General features: G+C 44.2%; 2 protein-coding genes across 3 annotated transcripts; both read left to right on the top strand.

The window, feature by feature from the left end:
* The first annotated feature begins 64 nt into the window (after positions 1-64).
* On the top strand, positions 65-2,300 carry LOC116393709 (R-spondin-3-like). Of its 2 annotated transcripts, none has more exons than XM_031866262.1 (5): positions 65-433; positions 820-1,011; positions 1,136-1,276; positions 1,408-1,554; positions 1,960-2,300. In XM_031866262.1, the coding sequence occupies exons 1-5, from the start codon at positions 364-366 to the stop codon at positions 2,142-2,144; spliced, it is 735 nt and encodes a 244-aa protein (XP_031722122.1). In that variant the 5' UTR covers positions 65-363; the 3' UTR covers positions 2,145-2,300. The 2 variants fall into 2 exon arrangements, with proteins under 2 accessions (XP_031722122.1, XP_031722123.1); XM_031866263.1 differs by having other exon boundaries at positions 1,657-2,052.
* A 735-nt stretch (positions 2,301-3,035) lies between these two features.
* LOC116393605 (E3 ubiquitin-protein ligase rnf146) lies at positions 3,036-5,006 on the top strand. The gene is made up of 2 exons (XM_031866073.1): positions 3,036-3,322; positions 3,888-5,006. Exon 2 carries the CDS (start codon positions 3,889-3,891, stop codon positions 4,960-4,962), a length of 1,074 nt encoding a protein of 357 aa, XP_031721933.1. The 5' UTR covers positions 3,036-3,322; position 3,888; the 3' UTR covers positions 4,963-5,006.
* Positions 5,007-18,522: the final 13,516 nt, after the last annotated feature.

Genomic DNA, 18,522 nt, shown 5'->3' with positions numbered 1-18,522 from the left:
GTGTGTGTGTGTGTGTGTGTGTGTGTGTGTGTGTGTGTGTGTGTGTGAGAGAGAGAGAGAAACAGCAAAGACGAGCCCATAGCAGCTTACCCAATCAGACATTAGATCATTTGATGGTTTTTCTCTGCGGTTTGCTCTCTGCATGGCTTTCTGCCAGCGTAAGTGATCTCATGGAATGTACACGGGATTCTTCTTCTTCTTCAAGAAAACATTTTGCCGAGCTCTGCACTCGACCGCTCTCCCGCCCAGACAGGAGTCTCTGCATGGGTCCATTTGAATGAATTTTTATGGATACCTTTTTTTGAAATGTACATCGTGGGATTTCGCTGACTGGATCGATGCCGTACTGAAAGGTGAAGGAAAATGCGGGTGCCGTCGTTAATTTGGTTTCTGCACTTCATGAATCTCACGAAAGGCCTGGATGGCACAAGACGTAAGTATTCATGCATAACTTGTCACTCCCACCTCTCTTAATACTGTTGTTAGACATGGCTCCCGTGAAATGTGTCTTATCTTTCCCCCTTTTCCAGTGGGAGGAAGTAAATAGTAGACAGACACTACATATGGAGACAATAAATGTGTTCTTTCAGTGGAAAATGGGGTCATATACGTATCTCCATGGCTTTTACCCACTTGCACACTATGAATTTGAAACGCTTGGCTCATGTGTATCGGCCTTGCTCTCATAAAACCCCGTTGCCTGTAAAGTTTCATAGCGTAAATTGAGCACACTTGAGTTTGTTTTGTTTTTGCACAAGCACAGGAAGACTATACAACTCTTTTGTAGTCATAGCATATCTGGAACCCCGTTATCCACAGGCAGTTCCTCCGTGAGCAGACTCTGTCCGGCAGGTTGTGCGACATGCTCTGCCCCGAATGGCTGTCTGTCCTGCAAACCTCGCCTCTTCTTCCACTTGGAGATGGACGGGATGCGGCAGAGGGGCACCTGTGTGTCCTCGTGTCCCCGGGGTCACTACGGCATGCGCTCTCCACACATCAGCACCTGCGCAAGTAGGTACCAATGGGCACATGTAGGAATGATAGAAAAGGTGTTTTTGTGGCAGTGTTGAGAGAATAAAACAAACCACAATGGTCACTCTACGCTGACCACAAGTTCATTTCCACTGGCCTGCAGGGTGCAAGGACGACTGCTCTTCCTGTTTCAGTGAAAACTTCTGCACACATTGCCACCCCGGTCACTTCCTGTTCCGGGGCAAATGTGAGAACAGCTGTCCAGATGGGCTGACGGCAAACACAGTGCTGCGAGAATGCACAGGTGAGCCACCGTCCAGCATGATACTCATGCAGGCTGTGTGTACAATGTGTGTTTGTGTGTCTTTGTGCATGCAATAAGGTCCATGATGTCGTGGGATCTACAGAACAGATGTTTGTGTCCCTCTGTCTCAGAGTGCTCTATAGACTGTGAGATGTGTGTGAGGAGCACCGTGTGTGTGAGCTGTAGAGCAGACCTCTACCTTCTCCACGGTCAGTGCCAACTCACCTGCCCGACGGGATTTGAGCCCGACGTGCAGCTTATGCAATGCATCCCCCAAGGTGAGAGAAATTCACTTTCACCAACTGTTTCCACACAGTTAAGAAGTTGAATACACTGAATGCGTTCCAAATCGTATACTTTTTCTTTTTTTTTACTTTTAGTTCATCCTTCTGCTTCCCCTACAAAGTGCGTACTGTTGCATATTCAATCGGGACATATTTGAAGTTTAACCCTCTTGCTCATATATCCGCTGTGCAGAGGTTTGTGGGTCAGAACAGCCAGAAAAGCGACCGGATGCAGACATCCTGGTGTTTTTTTGCTTACTTCACTTGACATACTAAATATTTTTCTGACATACTGTAAAGTATGGTAGTATTGGTACTGGAACGCACAAGGTCTTAAGTTTTAATCTCTCGCTACCTATGAGTACTTTGTCATCATCATCGTCATCTCTCTCCTCATAGTGCACTGTGAGGTTGGGGGATGGACAGATTGGGGTCCATGTGTTCGCAAAAGGAGCACGCAGGCCTCCAGGAGGGGACAGGAGACACGTGACCGACAAGTTCTGAGGTCTCCGAGTGTCCACGGGGATGCCTGCCCACACATGTCAGAGAGCAGGAAGTGTGCCATCAAAAAGAGACCAGAGTAGGTTGTTATAAGTGAGGGAGCGGATTATAGACTGTTTGTTTATATTGCAGAGATATTCAACTTGTTATCGCACATTTTACAATGTTTAAACTAATGTAAATTGTAAAGGTGTATTAATCGAAAAGATTTATCTATGCAATCCAAAATAAATTAATAAACCGGACGGATGGATCTGATGTTCTTTTATACAGTTATTGTGTATCTATAAAGTCAACACTTTCGCTGCATCGCTTGAGCTTATGTGGACTTCAGCTGAATCAGACATTTCATATGAATTCCAGTTCTGTGCTAAATTGATGCCACTTGTGGCCAACCATTGTAAAATAACTTACTGATTGCCTAACTTGACTGATCAGTTTGTCTTATTGAAAGTTTTTGAGGACACCTGTGCTGTTTCTACTACAACCATACATTAATTACTGTAATAAGGCAAAGTGAGATATTTTAATTAGTATGCATTAAAGTCAAAACCGCTCGGATGATACACCTCTGCACATTAACTACAAGACCACCAAATGTTAACAGAATGTAAAATGATATAATATTAATGTATAAATATTTTTGTAAAAAATAAATAAAAAATCATGTAGTACGAATATTGTCTGTATATATATATATATTATATATTATTTCTATATATTAATATGGTAATAATATAATTATAAATGTTATTTATATTAGTCATATTATATTAATTTATGATATTATAATATATTAATTATACATTATACAATATTTTTGTTAAAAACATGCGATTATTATTTATATATTGTATGTCTGAATAATTTTGATTCGATATTGTGCAACCCAATGATCGATATAAACATGACAACACACCAATACATGAAATAATTAATTGATATACACCACAGACTTTTATACAGTCTCGTGTATGTATATCAGGACTCTCCACGCGTGGACCCTGACGCCCGTCACGTGCTGCGCTCAGCTGCACTGATGTTAGATCTGCACAACATGTAGAGGACATTGTAGACGGTGTGAGGTCCGTCCAGGAGCTCTGAAGTCAGTTTGGCCCAACGGCTGGGACAAGCGTCCGAACAACAACGCAGTTATCGCTTTGACGTACTTCACTATATAACCAACATTTAAATGCTGCTGTTTACATTTATGTATCTGCACTTCTGCTGAGGACGCTTCTAGAGTCACCTCAGTGTCCAGGTGAGTGTGTTATTAATTGTGAAGTTAAATAAGCCTGTAAGCGCACTGACGGCTAACATGCTACATATGCTAAAGCAGCTGTCAAGTTAGCATTGGTTAAGTGACTGTTAGCTTGACGTTTACCTCACAGTATCTTTAGTAATAGTGTTGTATCGCATTTAACAGACGAGACTCTAACGTCCCCTGCTGGGAATATAAGCTTGCTTTTTATTTATTTAAAGCAACTAACAAATTAGCTAAAGCTAGCTTAGCAGTAGTTTGGTTAGCTCTGTTAGACGGGCGGAAAAGAGGCCTTTGATATAACTCGTAATGAAGTGTAAATTCAGGGATGTCAGCCTGTCCCCGAAGTCACATTTCTTAAACACGTTTAATTTGCAAACTTTATTTCACTGATGTATATTAGCAGGAACCATAACTTTATGCTGCGTGTGTTTGAGGGCGTTCCCAAAACAATCAACAGAGCGGTTACTTTGCCTATTCAATTTAAATGTACAGTTACAGTTGTGTAATATTATGAAGTCTTCCTCGGCCTGATTTGCTGTGACAGTGCTGTTTCTCTTTGTAGCATGGCAGGCTGTGGAGAAGTGGACTGTTCAGTGAATTCCCTGGCTCCCTCCAAGCTGATAGAGGAAGTAGGAGACACTACAGACTCTTCCAGTTCCACCACCATAACCCCGGAGTGTGCCATCTGCCTCCAGAGCTGTATCCACCCGGTACGCCTCCCGTGCTTCCACGTTTTCTGTTTCCTGTGTGTGAAAGGTGCTTCCTGGCAGAGCAAGCGCTGTGCTCTCTGCCGACAAGAAGTCCCAGAGGACTTCCTGGAGCGGCCGGTCCTCCTGTCGCCCGAAGAGCTGAAAGCGGCGGCTGCAGGGGTGAGCCTAAGTGGAGCGACCGGTAGTGGTTCCCGGCGAGACTATGCATGGTACTATGAGGGGCGCAACGGCTGGTGGCAGTATGATGAGAGGACCAACCGTGAGCTGGAGGAGTCCTTTGCTAAGGACAAGAAGAGCACAGAGATGCTGATTGCTGGGTTTCTGTACGTGGCCGACCTGGAGAACATGGTGCAATATCGGCGAAATGAGCATGGCCGCAGACGCAAGATAAAGCGGGACATTGTAGATATCCCCAAGAAGGGCGTTGCGGGACTGAGGTTAGACCCCGAACCTGTCCCCATTCTTTCTGTGCCAGTTGTCACCCCAGCTGCAACAGAGCGCGTCAGTTCAGCGGATGGATCGGACACTGATGGCCAATCACAAACTTCATTCTTTGGGATTATGGCATCTCTTCCCCCTGTTAGACCTCCAACACTCCTGGGGCACCATCTTACCAGTCCCCTTCCTCCCACGCCATCAAGCGTGGAAGAGTCCTTCTCCCAGCTCCTAATCAGCCAGCCAGGCGATGAAGAGGTGGAAGGAGACGATGAGCTACAGACGTACGAGTATGCGTCCGGCAGCGGTGAAAGTGAGGAGGAGGAAAGGGAGTGCGAGAGAGGGGGAGCAGAATCGATGCGGAGACACAGGCAAAGACCGTTAACAGAGAGCCAGCCGGCCAGGATGCCTCCGAGGGGCGGGCCTTCCAGCTCCGCTCTCAGTCTCCGCTCACGGAGTCCTGATGGACAGTGCACTGTTACAGAAGTGTGACTGGGCAACGGTGCTCAACCTTTCATCAGGTTGACAAAAAAAAATATTATGCATCCTTAAAGGTCCCGTGAAATGGAATAATACTGTTTATTGTGTTGTTTGTGTCACTGGGTGTATTTTACCGCATCCATCATGTGCCAAATATGATCCTAAAATGTATCTTACTTATTTTTGTATCAAAATATTCAAGGGTCTTCATCCAATTGAATGTAATGTTAGTTTTGTATGGGATCCGGTAAACCTGCAGGTCTACAAAGGTAACCAGCAGTACTGCTGTGTGCTTGGATGTTATAACTGACTGCTCTCTCCACCCTTAACATATAATTACTTAACACCTGGGATAAACTAATGTTTGTTTTCTTTCACCCAATATTGTGCTTCATGCAGAAATGCTGAAATGGTTACAACCAGGGACACAGCATTCAGAGAATATTTAAGGTGGAATCTTTGAAATTATGTCTGGAAATCTCCTGACACTTTGCAACCCCAGTTACAACGTTAAAGCCATTTCAAGGGACCTTTAACACATTAATTTAAGCCTTTTTTTTTTTTTTAAGACTTAAAAAGTCAGTTTCAGCCAGCAATACACTGTAATGGTAGTCATGCATCGCCCTCAGCAACAGGTGAAGCATAACAGACTTGTTTTTCAGGCCAAAAAACTTTGGCAACTTCTTGGTCAATGTTGTCCATCAAAAACTACCATCTGTCACTGTGACATAGCGATACAACTGCTTTTGAAAGGAAACCACACCCTCTTTGTTCTCATCTTTTGAGCTCATTTTCAACGTTGCTCAACTTAATTGTAGCAGCTTTATGTAAATGTTACAGAGAGATAAAAGCTCACATTTTCCTGCTTGCTGATTAGGTTTTTTTCGATGTTGAAAAGTTTGCATCAGGATCTAATTAATAATATTTAAACTGGAGTTTGTGTGTGTGTGTTTAAAGGGAGGAGGGACTGCTTTCCCTCTATTTCAGTGTGGACGTCTTGTTTTAATAACGGCGTGTGTTCGTGTTGTTGTGAGTGGAGTTGGGTGCTGAAAAGCTACTGGCAAAACCACTGGAAAGTATCGAGTTATATATGTAGAGCGACTCATTTGGATTTCTATTTCTTGTCCTAGTACTCTCGATACTATCAGAGCATTGACGTGTACTTGGACCATCTCAAGCTGTCCTCACATGCTCTGTTTGTTCCTGCTATTATTTTAACTGTCAACTTTTCGCTGTTGGTGTCTCACCATCTGAATTACCCAAACAAACCTGTGTGTGGCGTTGTCCTTGTATTTTTGTCAACTTATTAAATGTCTATAATTTAAAATCATATGTTGGATTGTTTTTGTTTTTAATGGAGGAATACTCGGCATAGGCCTGTTTGAAATGTGTCGTCTGCATGTAGTGACCGTCAGAGCCCACAGGATGGAGCTGTTTCACAGATTAAGCAGCTTTTGACTCCACCTGTGGTTTGAAACCCTTTCCTTGGTTGAAAACAATAACATTTTTCTCAGTCCTCTCCCTACATAATACCATGGTTGTTTTTACAGCATTGTGGTGTTGGTCTTGTCTGATACATGCTAACAGGGTCTGTGGGACCAAGATTACTTGCATTTACTGGTGCTAGTTCCACATGGTCCTCTGAATATACAGGTTTGTGGGAAACCGAGTCAGTTGCCACTAATGCAGCCGAGCGGCAGTGTTTGCCAACTGAAGGAAACCACAGGCTCAGTGTGTGCAGATGGGCCGTGACTAGAATTAGAAGAGTTGTCTTAATGAGCCAGACTTTCACAGAACTGTTCTCTGTTACTTCAGTGACCAGGATGGGGACTTTTTTAACTGAAGATGTGGTTTCTGCTTTGGGTATAATTTACATCTGCAGCTTATAAAATATGCTCAGCCTCCTTCATAAAAATCACATCCATCGTTACTTCACATTTAAATTCATGTCTTCATGTCCTCGTGGCAGGGTTTGGTCAACACAGCTGTGGTGACATCATCAATTTATTTAAATTTATATCCAATTCTTGAGAAATCGGACATCATTTTTTGTGTTCAGTAGGGCTGCCCCCTCTTAGTCGATTGGATGTTATTAGATTAAAATCTCCTTTCTCTCGATTAGTTGTTTGTTTGTGCTCAAGACTTGTTTCTGAGAAACTTATCAGCACGTCTCTGGTAAACACAAAATTGTTTCTTTGTGGATATGTCGATTAAATCAACTGATATTTTAGTCAACAAAGGAGAGTGTAAGTCAATTCATATCTTAAGTCGAGGCCAACCCTAATGTTCAGTATGTACTGTATGTATTTCCTTTACTCAGGTGAAACATAGGGATTAGCAGCCACCATAAAAAATAATAACCAGCAATCTCTCTTCTCAGGATTAGACCGACATTAGTGTCCGTTGAACCAACTCGCTCCCATCACATTGATTTCAGTGGAGCAACGGACCGTAACACGCTCTACACAATGTACACACACACACACACACACACACACTTGTATTCAATGGTCAAGGAGACACAGACACACCTGTATTTTAGACTCTTTCATTGGCTGGAATAGAACAAGGTAGACCAGATGCAAACGATAAAAGGTACGTTGAAGCTGGAGTCAGAGTGGCTGATGGAACAACAGACACATTTGTGTAACTGCAACACGAAGTGCAGCTGTCACATCTTTCCCTTCTAATATACAGTTGTGTGTAAAAAGTGTTTGACCCCTTCCTGATTTCTTATTTTTTTGCATGTTTGTCACACTTAAATGTTTCAGATCATCAAACAAATTTAAATATTAGACAAAGATAACACAAGTAAACACAAAATGCAGTTTTTAAATGAAGGTTTTTATTATTAAGGGGGAAAAAAAATCCAAACCTACATGGCCCTGTGTAAAAAAGTGATTGCCCCCCCTGTTAAAACATAAATTAACTGTGGTTTATCACATCTTTGGAAAGCTGAGTTCAATTTCTCTAGCCACACCCAGGCCTGATTACTGCCACACCTGTTCTCAATCAAGAAATCACTTAAATAGGACCTGCCTGACAAAGTGAGGTAGACCAAAAGATCCTCAAAAGCTAGACATCATGCTGCGATCCAAAGAAATTCAGGAACAAATGAGAAACAAAGTAATTGAGATCTATCAGTCTGGAAAAGGTTACAAAGCCATTTCTAAAGCTTTGGGACTCCAGCGAACCACAGTGAGAGCCATTATCCACAAATGGCGAAAACATGGAACAGTGGTGAACCTTCCCAGGAGTGGCCGGCCGACCAAAATTACCCCAAGAGCGCAGCGACGACTCATCCAAGAGGTCACAAAAGACCCCAGAACAACATCCAAAGAACTGCAGGCCTCACTTGCCTCAATTAAAGGTCAGTGTTCATGACTCCACCATAAGAAAGAGACTGGGCAAAAATGGCCTGCATGGCAGAGTTCCAAGACGAAAACCACTGCTGAGCAAAAAGAACATAAAGGCTCGTCTCAGTTTTGCCAGAAAACATCTTGATGATCCCCAAGACTTTTGGGAAAATACTCTGTGGACTGACGAGACAAAAGTTGAACTTTTTGGAAGGTGTATGTCCCATTACATCTGGCGTAAAAGTAACACGGCATTTCAGAAAAGGAACATCATACCAACAGTAAAATATGGTGGTGGTAGTGTGATGGTCTGGGGCTGTTTTGCTGCTTCAGGACCTGGAAGACTTGCTGTGGTAAATGGAACCATGAATTCTGCTTTCTACCAAAAAATCCTGAAGGAGAATGTCCGGCCATCTGTTCGTGACCTCAAGCTGAAGCGCACTTGGGTTCTGCAGCAGGACAATGATCCAAAACACACCAGCAAGTCCACCTCTGAATGGCTTAAGAAAAACAAAATGAAGACTTTGGAGTGGCCTAGTCAAAGTCCCGACCTGAATCCGATTGAGATGCTGTGGCATGACCTTAAAAAGGCGGTTCATGCTCGAAAACCCTCCAATGTGGCTGAATTACAACAATTCTGCAAAGATGAGTGGGCCAAAATTCCTCTACAGCGCTGTAAAAGACTCATTGCCAGTTATCGCAAACGCTTGATTGCAGTTGGTGCTGCTAAGGGTGGCCCAACCAGTTATTAGGTTTAAGCGGCAATCACTTTTTCACACCGGGCCATGTAGGTTTGGATTATTTTTTCCCCTTAATAATAAAAACCTAAGTGTGACAAACATGCAAAAAAATAAGAAATCAGGAAGGGGGCAAACACTTTTTCACACAACTGTATGTAGAAACTCCAGAAGGTTGTTGACAAATGAAATATTTGGTGGTGACTGAAGGTCCTTTGTTGTGCTTACTGTGGCGGTAAGGTGCCAATGGGCCTGCTGATTAAATAGGAATAACTTGGACTCACTTATCATAAAAGCGGTCCGTCACACATTGACACTACACTCAGTCAAAATATCACACAAAACTATTTGTGGAAATATTTTCAAATATGCAACTCTTTAAGCTGTACTGTATCCAGGTACATGAAGAATAATGTCATGTGCAGCATTATGTGGGAGCATAACATTAGCTGACATGCTATGGAAACAGTCTGCATTTAGATTGAACATGTATACAGCGGCGTCTGTCAATGCAGTTAAAAGAAGACAGAAGTTGAGCGTGACGTCTCTTCACCCAGCCGAACACACAGACGCAGAGACAGACGGACGGGAGACGCACTACTATATGTTTTCACGCACATGGTTGCCCTTTACCTCCCTCACATGTACCGTCATATCCTGGTGAAATTCATCCCTCTTCACACCACAGAAAATACTGTCTCCAATCCCTCCGCAAATAGTCCCGTCTTTCGCCACCCCGAGGCCCACAGTGGACCATTGTTGTTGTGTGGATTATTTTCAACCTTGTTTTTATCGAACAAAGTTGACTGTCCAGTGAGAGTTGTTCTTTGTGTAAGAAACAGCAGAAATTGTGCATGCATGTTGATAGCTACATATTCGGCATCTTTGTCAGTTTAATCGAGCAGTTAGAACTTTTAGCGTCTGTCTGTGCACGTTGCGTCTGTAGATTTATGTTCATTATGTCATCAGTATTTCTAACCATAATGCTGGGATTCACAGACGGGGTGTCTCACTGCTGCAGGAGCCAGGAATGACCTCACTCCTACTGTAACCATCAACGACCTAACACCATCAGAGCCTATCAAGTGACATGCCTCGCTAAGCCCAGTGCTAGTAAACCATTTATAACAGCGTCACGTCATTACTACATAAAGTTTATATTGTGGGTATTCTTCATTTCTAAATACAGTATCCTGTGACTGCACAGTTTGTAATGTATCGTTACTGCTATCTAAAGAAGACTGTGACAGGTGAGGTATCAAATTCTTGAACGTACACTTTATTGGCTACGTTATTGCATACGCTGAGCTGAAAGTTAAAAATATGACTTAAGGCATAAATGTTCTGCTAGAATCTCAGTGCAAGAGGGCATAATAATGTCAGCCTTTTTATTGGCTAAATTAAATTAGCGTTGATTAGCTTAGCTTAGTCTTAGCTTCTCTTTGCCCAAAGTTAAAACAAACCTGCCTACCAGCACCTCTGTATTTTGGTATCTAACATATTATATCTCATTTGTTTAATCTGTCTTTTTTTGTAAAAAAAAAGATCTAACAACTGTGTGTGTCGTGTCTAGATGGTAACAGACACATTTGGGAAAAAACATTTCTGTGGTCCCATCTTTCGTTTTTCAGACAGAGTAGTTAAGTATGTCTCCAACACTTTCTCCCTCTATTGTAGACAAACAACAATATAAATCACTTTCTCAATATAGCAGCTCTATCATACTGCAAAAGAACTACAACCTTTATTAAGGTAGGATTTATTACATGGCTGTTGTGTTAGACTGAATTAGTTTGTGTTAAGTGAACCGAAACCAGCAACCATGGGTAGATATGTAATTGCAGAGGTGGAACCAGGTCTCAAGTCTTTGGACTCAAGTCCAGAGTCAAGTCCCAAGACCTAAACTTTGAGTGTGAGTCCTAAACAAGTCTTAATGGACTCCTCACCAAATGTCACGCCATTTGTGTCTCCGTCAGTCATTTTTGTTTTCCGTTAGTTCTTCATGGTTCTCTTCTGCAACTTGATCGGATGGGTGTACCCTGTACGGATGGGTGGCCATCAATTTCAGGTGTGTGTATGTGTGTACATTGCGTACAGTGTGTTATAGTCCATTGGTCCCCGTTTACATCGTCACGTTGGCATGCTGACGTTAGCATTTAGCTAATAGTAGTTAGCACCGCCTCACAGAGCTGCTGGCATGTAGACTTATCGTCTTGTTGTTCAACGCACTTCATTCCTCTGTGCTAAAAATGTGTGTGCAAGTATGCATTTGTGTGAGGCGAATATGTTTGCGTGGGCCACTGGCCAGACGGCGGGCCAAGTAGTGGCTCCCAGCAGACCGCTCCACTGAAACCAAATAAAAATTGGTCATTCGTCACGCGATAAATAGACCACTATAGACACCTCTGCCGGGCAACACCAGCTAATCCCACGAGAGCACCCCGCTCTTGTTTTGAAAGGCGAGCCTCACGGGTTGTTTTTCAAAGAGGAGATATTTGGGCCTCATTCTATTTTAATGGAGAGGTCTAAAATTCTCAAGAACCCCTTTAGGGTCCTCACGGCTGTCCTTGATGGTCCCACCTCTTATACTGATACACTCATCATCTGGCATTTGAGATGGCCATTTCAATGGACGGACGCAGATACACTGACAGATCGGACATGTGGACGAAGATAGAGCGAGCAGGACTGTGACACGAGCTACAAGTCCGACAGATGCAACGTTTTGTACTTTGTAGATGAAGTGGGTGAAAAATGGATGTGTAGAGTGGTGGGATTTCCCGTACACCTATGGTCTAACAGGGTTGACCCCTAAATTCGTAATTTAAACCGTCAACAACCCCAGCATGAACAAGAGCTTGGAAATCCATGTTGTGCGTGTTATTGATACAGGTGTTCAAGAGGAATAGGCTCAGCAACTATTGTAGACGTGATTTTAACAGAAGGCTAACTTTCATTGATCTTATTTATTATCTTTTAATTCCTCTGTATTATTTGATATGTTATATCTGTGAGATACAATCCTTGTTTCAGTCACAGTAAGTTGATGTCAGGTCTGCTGCGTCCAAGTTTTGTCCTAAGCCTCTAAAAGAACACCGAATGATGTGGCTGCAAAACAGGTGTCCGTCTCCTCGGTTGGTTTTCGAAACCATGCACTCGCATGTCTGGTGGTGGTGGATGCTAACGAGGGAACATCGTTAAGAAGACAAACATAAACACTGTAGAACTCGAAAGTACACGTGTACATGCATGCTGTTCGAGGCATGCAAACGTCTCTGGACTGTTGAGTTTTTTTAACAAGAGAAAACATTATGTATGATGCAAAGAGAAGCATCGGAGAACCCTGTAAAACAGCTCAGTTTCGGGTGGTCTGGTCCTCCTTTATGTTTAACCTCTGAAACAGGGTGGTCCTGTCACTCTTCTGTCCACATTTTAGCGAGAAGCGCACACATACAAGTGGCAGTTAACAGTCTATTTTGAGTCCGTCGCAGTAGCAACTGACACATGCTGAGGATTTCAGGGTAGACCCCCCCCCCCCCAACGCCCAGCTCCATTGAATGAGAGGCTTGTCAGGACAGAGATGCAGTACAGGGTCAGAGGGCAGGGGACAGGTGGAAGTGGACGAGAGGAGGCAGGAAGGAGCGTGGAATTCACACATGCCTCAGACAACCAAGAAGACATTATGTCAGCCACCAGAGGCCTATTCAGACGGATGTAACTCTCATAATCATGCATTTAAAGAAGGTATATCGAGCTTGTGCAGATTTGAAGTCTGCCTAGCAACTATTGTAGACAGCCTGTCTCTGTCAGTGAACTTTGAATTAACAATTTTATCACAATAATTACCTCAATGTCTTTGTGATCCAAAGTTAAGATAAGTGATCATTTCTTGAAAAAAATGGAAAACGCACATATTTACGGAAGCCCAGAACGGCCATAGTTGCAATATTTAAAATTTTTCAAGATAAATATATTTTTTTTTACAAGAAAACAAATGGTTCCTTACTCTATTATAACAAATCTCAAAATAAGATGTGTGTCAGCAGTGTTCTTAGATAATTCAGCAGCTGATTTGATACCCCTCAAAAATAAGAGTAGTTCATGTACAATCAAAATAAATGTGCCTGTTTAGCTTAATTCAACCAAGTTTGCATATCTCAGTGATTTGAATTCTACAACCAACCAGTGAGTGACCCAGGAATCAATGTAGGAAAACCACAGGTGTGACTTATAACCTTAACGAGGGCTCAGTTCCATTAAGTGTCCCAGTCAGACATTCCAGTCGTTAGTTTATTAATTACACCTGTGCTTTCCCTGCTATAGCACGTCAATACATCTGCTGTGGAAAAGGCCTATTTATAGCATTGATACCCCCAGTGTCTCCTGCTAACACTAACTACAAATCAACTTTACATTTAAACACCGATACAATATTATTGCTTTAACAGGGTGGATTTAAACATCACTATGTTGCCTTTGGTGATATGTGACACAAACGCTCATGGGTGTCCTCCGATGGCTGGGCTGCTCACGTGTGCGCACACACACACACACACACACACACACACACGCTCTAGTAAATCATTCAAAAGGGCAGATCAGCACCCTTACCATGATCAAAGCCATGACAACAGATGCACCATGGGACACAACTGAGAGTGGGTGTCCTCCAATGTCTGGGCTGGTTGTGCGTGCACAAGTACACACACACACACACACACCAACTCACACACACATGCTCTCTAGGTACTTATTTAAAAGGGATGGTCAGCACTTTTACCATGATCAAAACCATGAGAATAGATGCAGCCCATCAGGTGTGATAAATCCGCTCTATAGGTGTGAACAGATATTCATGAATTAGTAGGTGTATGTTTAAGTACTATTGTAAGAGCATCCTCTAACCCAGTGAAGATATTTTTTGATGGGTGTTGCCTCTGCCGGGGTCACAGTGGGTGTGGTATCGTGGTCTGCTGACGTCAGTGGAGCCATAGCTACAGTTCAGCTGTCTGCTCTTGTGTTCTTTCTCTTTCTGTCATCTGTCTGTCTCTGAATAGCCCGTTCCGTTAGAGTACATGCTGTGCCAAGCTCTGCCATGCTGTCATGCAAAGAGTGTCCTCAGCCAGGAAAGCAGGGAAACAAAGGGAGTGAAAGGGTGAAGCACAACAGGAGGGGAAAACATACACACCACACCATGTGTCTTTGGTGGGCATGTTGAGCAATTGGAGCATGCAGGCAGAAGAAGCTTGCCAAGAGTTAGCGTGGGGGCCTGATGAAGACAGGAGTGATGGCTAAAATGGACGCCTTGTTAAAATACACTCGTGCAGCCCAAGTAGGTGGCAACCTGTAAGATAGGCTCTCAATTGCACACATACGAACTGAGAATAGAGACAGGAAGCGGTAGGAAAGGAGTGAGGAGAAAGCAGAGAAGCAGATATGGGAAAGGTACTGTCTTAAAACCAAACAAAAAATCGAGTTAGTGGATAGATGTGATGAAAGGAGAAACCACAAAGCAAACTAAATCCCAGATTTGTCGACACTTGTTTGATAGTACGTGTTCGCTGTTCGATGTATCATTGGGAGGCAGAAACAGCGATGGGTAAGATGAAAGAAAGAGAGCTGGGGAGACAGAGAGAGGAACCAACGTCCCCCTTCCACTCTTTATTTATACCCCCCCTCCCCCCCCAAAGACAGCAGGGTAAGATTTCTGGCACCGATAACGCACGTCACGCTTGCTATTTCTGTCTGAGGTGCCACATAGCACCGCAAGGTGGGGTGACAGGGCTGAGGCATCATGGGGCCAAGTGACTTCCGCACACCCGCCCCAGCCTTTTACATGATATTTCACACTTTGGCCACCTCTGCCAGAAGAGGGTGCGTGTATAACCAAAGTGTGGCAGAGCACACACGTGTGCTTTTGTGTGCCGAAAACATGTTTTATTTGGTGAGAAAACTGCAAGATATGTGCGATTGTGTAACTCAAAGCTTTGGCGTTGGTGTGAAGCTGAGAGAGTGTGTTTCCTCACCTTCCACAGAGCAGGAGGTGTCGGAGGAGCCGGACGGAGGTTGTTGATGCGATCTTATGAGGCTAGAAACACAGAGCATGAAAAGTGATCCCTCATGCTACAGAATCCGTGTGTGCGCGCTGCACACTGGATATCCTGGTAACGACGAATAACATAACTGCTCTTGAACCAACACTGTGCCTCATTAATGTACTTCACAGCATATTCAGTGTGAGAAATGTTTTTTAGAAATATATAATTAAAGCTACATAATCCAAGCACCGTGTCATATACAAGCCTCAGAAACCTCTCTTTTTAAGAGGACAATCTGTGAATCGGCACGTTTTTTATCATACAGTTCCTCGGGTATGTTTGAACCAGTTGGTGTGTTGAAGTTGGTGGACAGTTAGCTCATTTGCAACAGCGACTGACACCACTTGAGCTGCCGTCGCACTGGCATGTGGGGAGCTAGCGATATCAGATATCCATAGGCTTAACATGCAGTAAATCATCAACACCCTGAAATATGAGCCATCGTTAATTGAACAATGCAATGCTGCAATGGAGAGACTCAAGAGTCTGTATGTCAAAGCACTGTCATATTTATTAACAAGAAAGAAAAAAAAATACATTAAAGGCATATCATAGTTGTTTGTCACAGCTGTTATTTGAACATCTTAAATATATTACTTTGACAATATGATAGAGTAAAACACACTGTTGTTGACGGTTAGCAGATGGCTGCTGGGAGCAGAGTTGTGACTTAATCTACTCCTCCTGGTTGCCAGGTTGAATTTGATTCAACCTGGCAACCATAAGGATTAAACACAGGAGCATGCACCCTCAAACTAGGGCTGCATGCAAAATCTCATTATACAGAAAACACCTGCAATTTAATACAAAAAAAGAGGATTAAGGGGGGGGGGGGGGCTGCAACTAAGCAATACGTTGATGTGTTGGCAAAGGTTTCAGCACAGACGAAGCAAAAAGCCACAGCAACACTGGAGAATGTTGTGGATGTTTTGTTTTTTTCATCTTGAACGTGGCATCAAGATGAGATTACGCCTTTCTTTAACTCTCTTAAAGCACTTTGTTTCACAGAAAAGTCTTTGATATTTACAGAGTGAGGGTTTTCCTGGAGGAAAGGATCACATAATAACGGTCTCAGTCTGAAGAGAATAGGAGATGAGAGGCCGGTGCTTCAGAGCGGGGCTAGGTGTTCTGGTCATGGGGCTAGGGGGGCGAGTCCGGGGGTTTGGGGGACTGTAGATGGGGCCTGACGGGGTGGTGATGATGGCAGAAGGGGTGCGGCCGGCCCACCTGGAAGGAGGCCGCTGGTTGGCCGGTCGTGCAGGACGAGAGAAGCTCCTCTTAAGATCGTCTGGAGACAGCTGGGCTGGGTTTACCTGAACAGAGACGTAACGGGACACACTTGTCAGCTTGTGCAGCATCAACACAAGTTGCGTTGGTTGGTGAGCTAAACATACTCGAATAAAGAAGCAGAAACAAACAACACCTACCTGTTGTGGATGCTGACTGTAAGCTGTGTGTCCTGCTCTGGGACTGGAGCTGTACTCGTGTTGGATCTCCAGCATGTCCAGCAGCTCAATAAGTCCTTCATCCCTCACTCGGCCACAACCTGCCGACTCCTGTCCCGCTAACCCACCCCTCTGGATCTTCTGAGCTCCAGAGGAAGCACTTAAGACCCTGTAGTCCATTTTGGGCTCCACATGTTGGGATGCAGGCTTCCTTGCTCTCTCTCCTTGAGCCAGTCCTCCATCTTTGTCTGCCCCACTGTTAGCCCTGGGTCTTATCTTTGGGCTCCCCGCCACCTGTGATCTCCTCTGGGACTGCTGGGGACCCCGCTGGGACCCTTTTGAACCACTATAGGCTCCTCTGTGATCCTTGTGGTTCTGTCTACCAGAGTCTGATGCTAACCCCCACTCTTGGCCGGGCTCTATCTCTGCTGGCAGCACGTCGGAATCTGCTTGGCATTTCTGGGTAGGCACGCGCACGGGCGCCTTGCCGGCGACTGCAGTGGCTCCCAGAGCTCTGCGCTGACAGCCCGGGGTGGGGCACTTTGGCTCCGGTGCCTGCCCCTGATGTGTCACCACCCCTGATTCGGTGAGCATTTTGCCCTCGTTTTCCTGAAGCATGGCTCCAAACTTCCTGAGGACAGAGGGGCTGCCGCACTTCCTATCTCCCAGGACGCCCGGACCGAAGGGCTTCCTGTCCAGGCCAGGAGATTCGACTGTTGCGATTGGCAGCTGTGAGCGCGGTTGTACAGCAGAAGCATCCCTTTGTCCGAGAGGGGGCTTGGCACCTGTGTTTTCTTTGTTGGGGGAGCTCTTCATGTGGGACACTTGGTTCTTCCTGTTTTCAGTCTGTTCGAAACTGGCCAAAAGTTGCTCTTGACCGAGCCTGAAACAAACAGAAATAAGATTAACAGGTGTTTCAACTCGCATCATTCTGCAAGTGGGTTCTTGAATGTGGCTCCAGTGCACTTACCTTTCATTTCCAGAGCTTTTTCTGATCTCTGTTGCCGGGCTCACCTTGATTGTGTCACTGAAGCGCTGAGAGAGATGGGAGAAATATATATATATTTTAAAATCAACCTCCATCTGCTATATTTAGAAGCTTTAAAGCTGACCCTTGATCATCACTCGATAAAGCACTGCTAAAACTACTTTACTGTACTTTAACGGCTTTTCATGTGGAACAGGAAACAGTTTAACGTCTTGTCTTTCTTCCTGACTGCTTTGTCAGGAGTCGGTGAAAGTATGTGAAACTAACTCCTATCTGGACATCTGTCTGTGTAAGCAGACTGGAAGGAACCATCTAACTGTAACCCATATGTTCCTGACTGAACCCCAGCTTTGACTCGTATCATATCCACATATCTGGTTTCCTCAAGATGTGCAGAGGCCAACAGAATGAGACACAAGAAAACGAAACGACATGATCTGCCTTCACTTACCACGTGGCGAGCTCTATTGTTCTTTGGGCTCATTTGCTGCCCCTGCCCCAAATAATCCTGCAACAAGTCTCCGATCTCCGAGGTGGCGTGGCAGTACTCGTAGCCATTCTGATGACTGACAGGGTAGCTGTACCCACTGGGGCTATAGTTACAGCCGTTACTATGGTGATGTGGCACAGTTATAGCTCCAGGGTGATTCTTGCCGTGGTGCCCTAGGCCGCACTCCAGCTCGCCGCCATTTTTCTGGTTGTCAGCAGTGACATCGTTTGCTCCTCTGCGGGCCTGAACGCCATTGTACAACTGAAAAATGGAAACGGAAGAAAACATGAACAACCTCCTGCACATGTTGTACACAACTACACGCAAAAAAACAACTGGGTTTACACAACAAACAAGTCTTATAATTATCACAAAATCGTTACACGGCCTATATTTATGATCAGCACATGTTATTCCACTCTGCAGCACCATCTGTTTCCCGTCGCAACCCTCCATAC

This window comes from Anarrhichthys ocellatus, unplaced genomic scaffold (genome assembly GCF_004355925.1).
Source record: "Anarrhichthys ocellatus isolate YVR2014 unplaced genomic scaffold, GSC_Weel_1.0 scaffold34, whole genome shotgun sequence".
In the NCBI taxonomy this organism is placed as follows: Eukaryota; Metazoa; Chordata; class Actinopteri; order Perciformes; family Anarhichadidae; genus Anarrhichthys; species Anarrhichthys ocellatus.
This window is presented reverse-complemented; position numbering and strand designations above follow the sequence as displayed.

Excerpts from the sequence above, each read along its gene's own strand:
- LOC116393709 (XM_031866262.1), top strand. The coding sequence starts at position 364 with ATGCGGGTGCCGTCGTTAATTTGGTTTCTGCACTTCATGAATCTCACG. Across the intron at positions 434-819 it reads AGGCCTGGATGGCACAAGAC|GCAGTTCCTCCGTGAGCAGA; the intron begins GTAAGTATTCAT and ends CGTTATCCACAG. Across the intron at positions 1,012-1,135 it reads ACACATCAGCACCTGCGCAA|GGTGCAAGGACGACTGCTCT; the intron begins GTAGGTACCAAT and ends ACTGGCCTGCAG.
- LOC116393605 (XM_031866073.1), top strand. The coding sequence starts at position 3,889 with ATGGCAGGCTGTGGAGAAGTGGACTGTTCAGTGAATTCCCTGGCTCCC.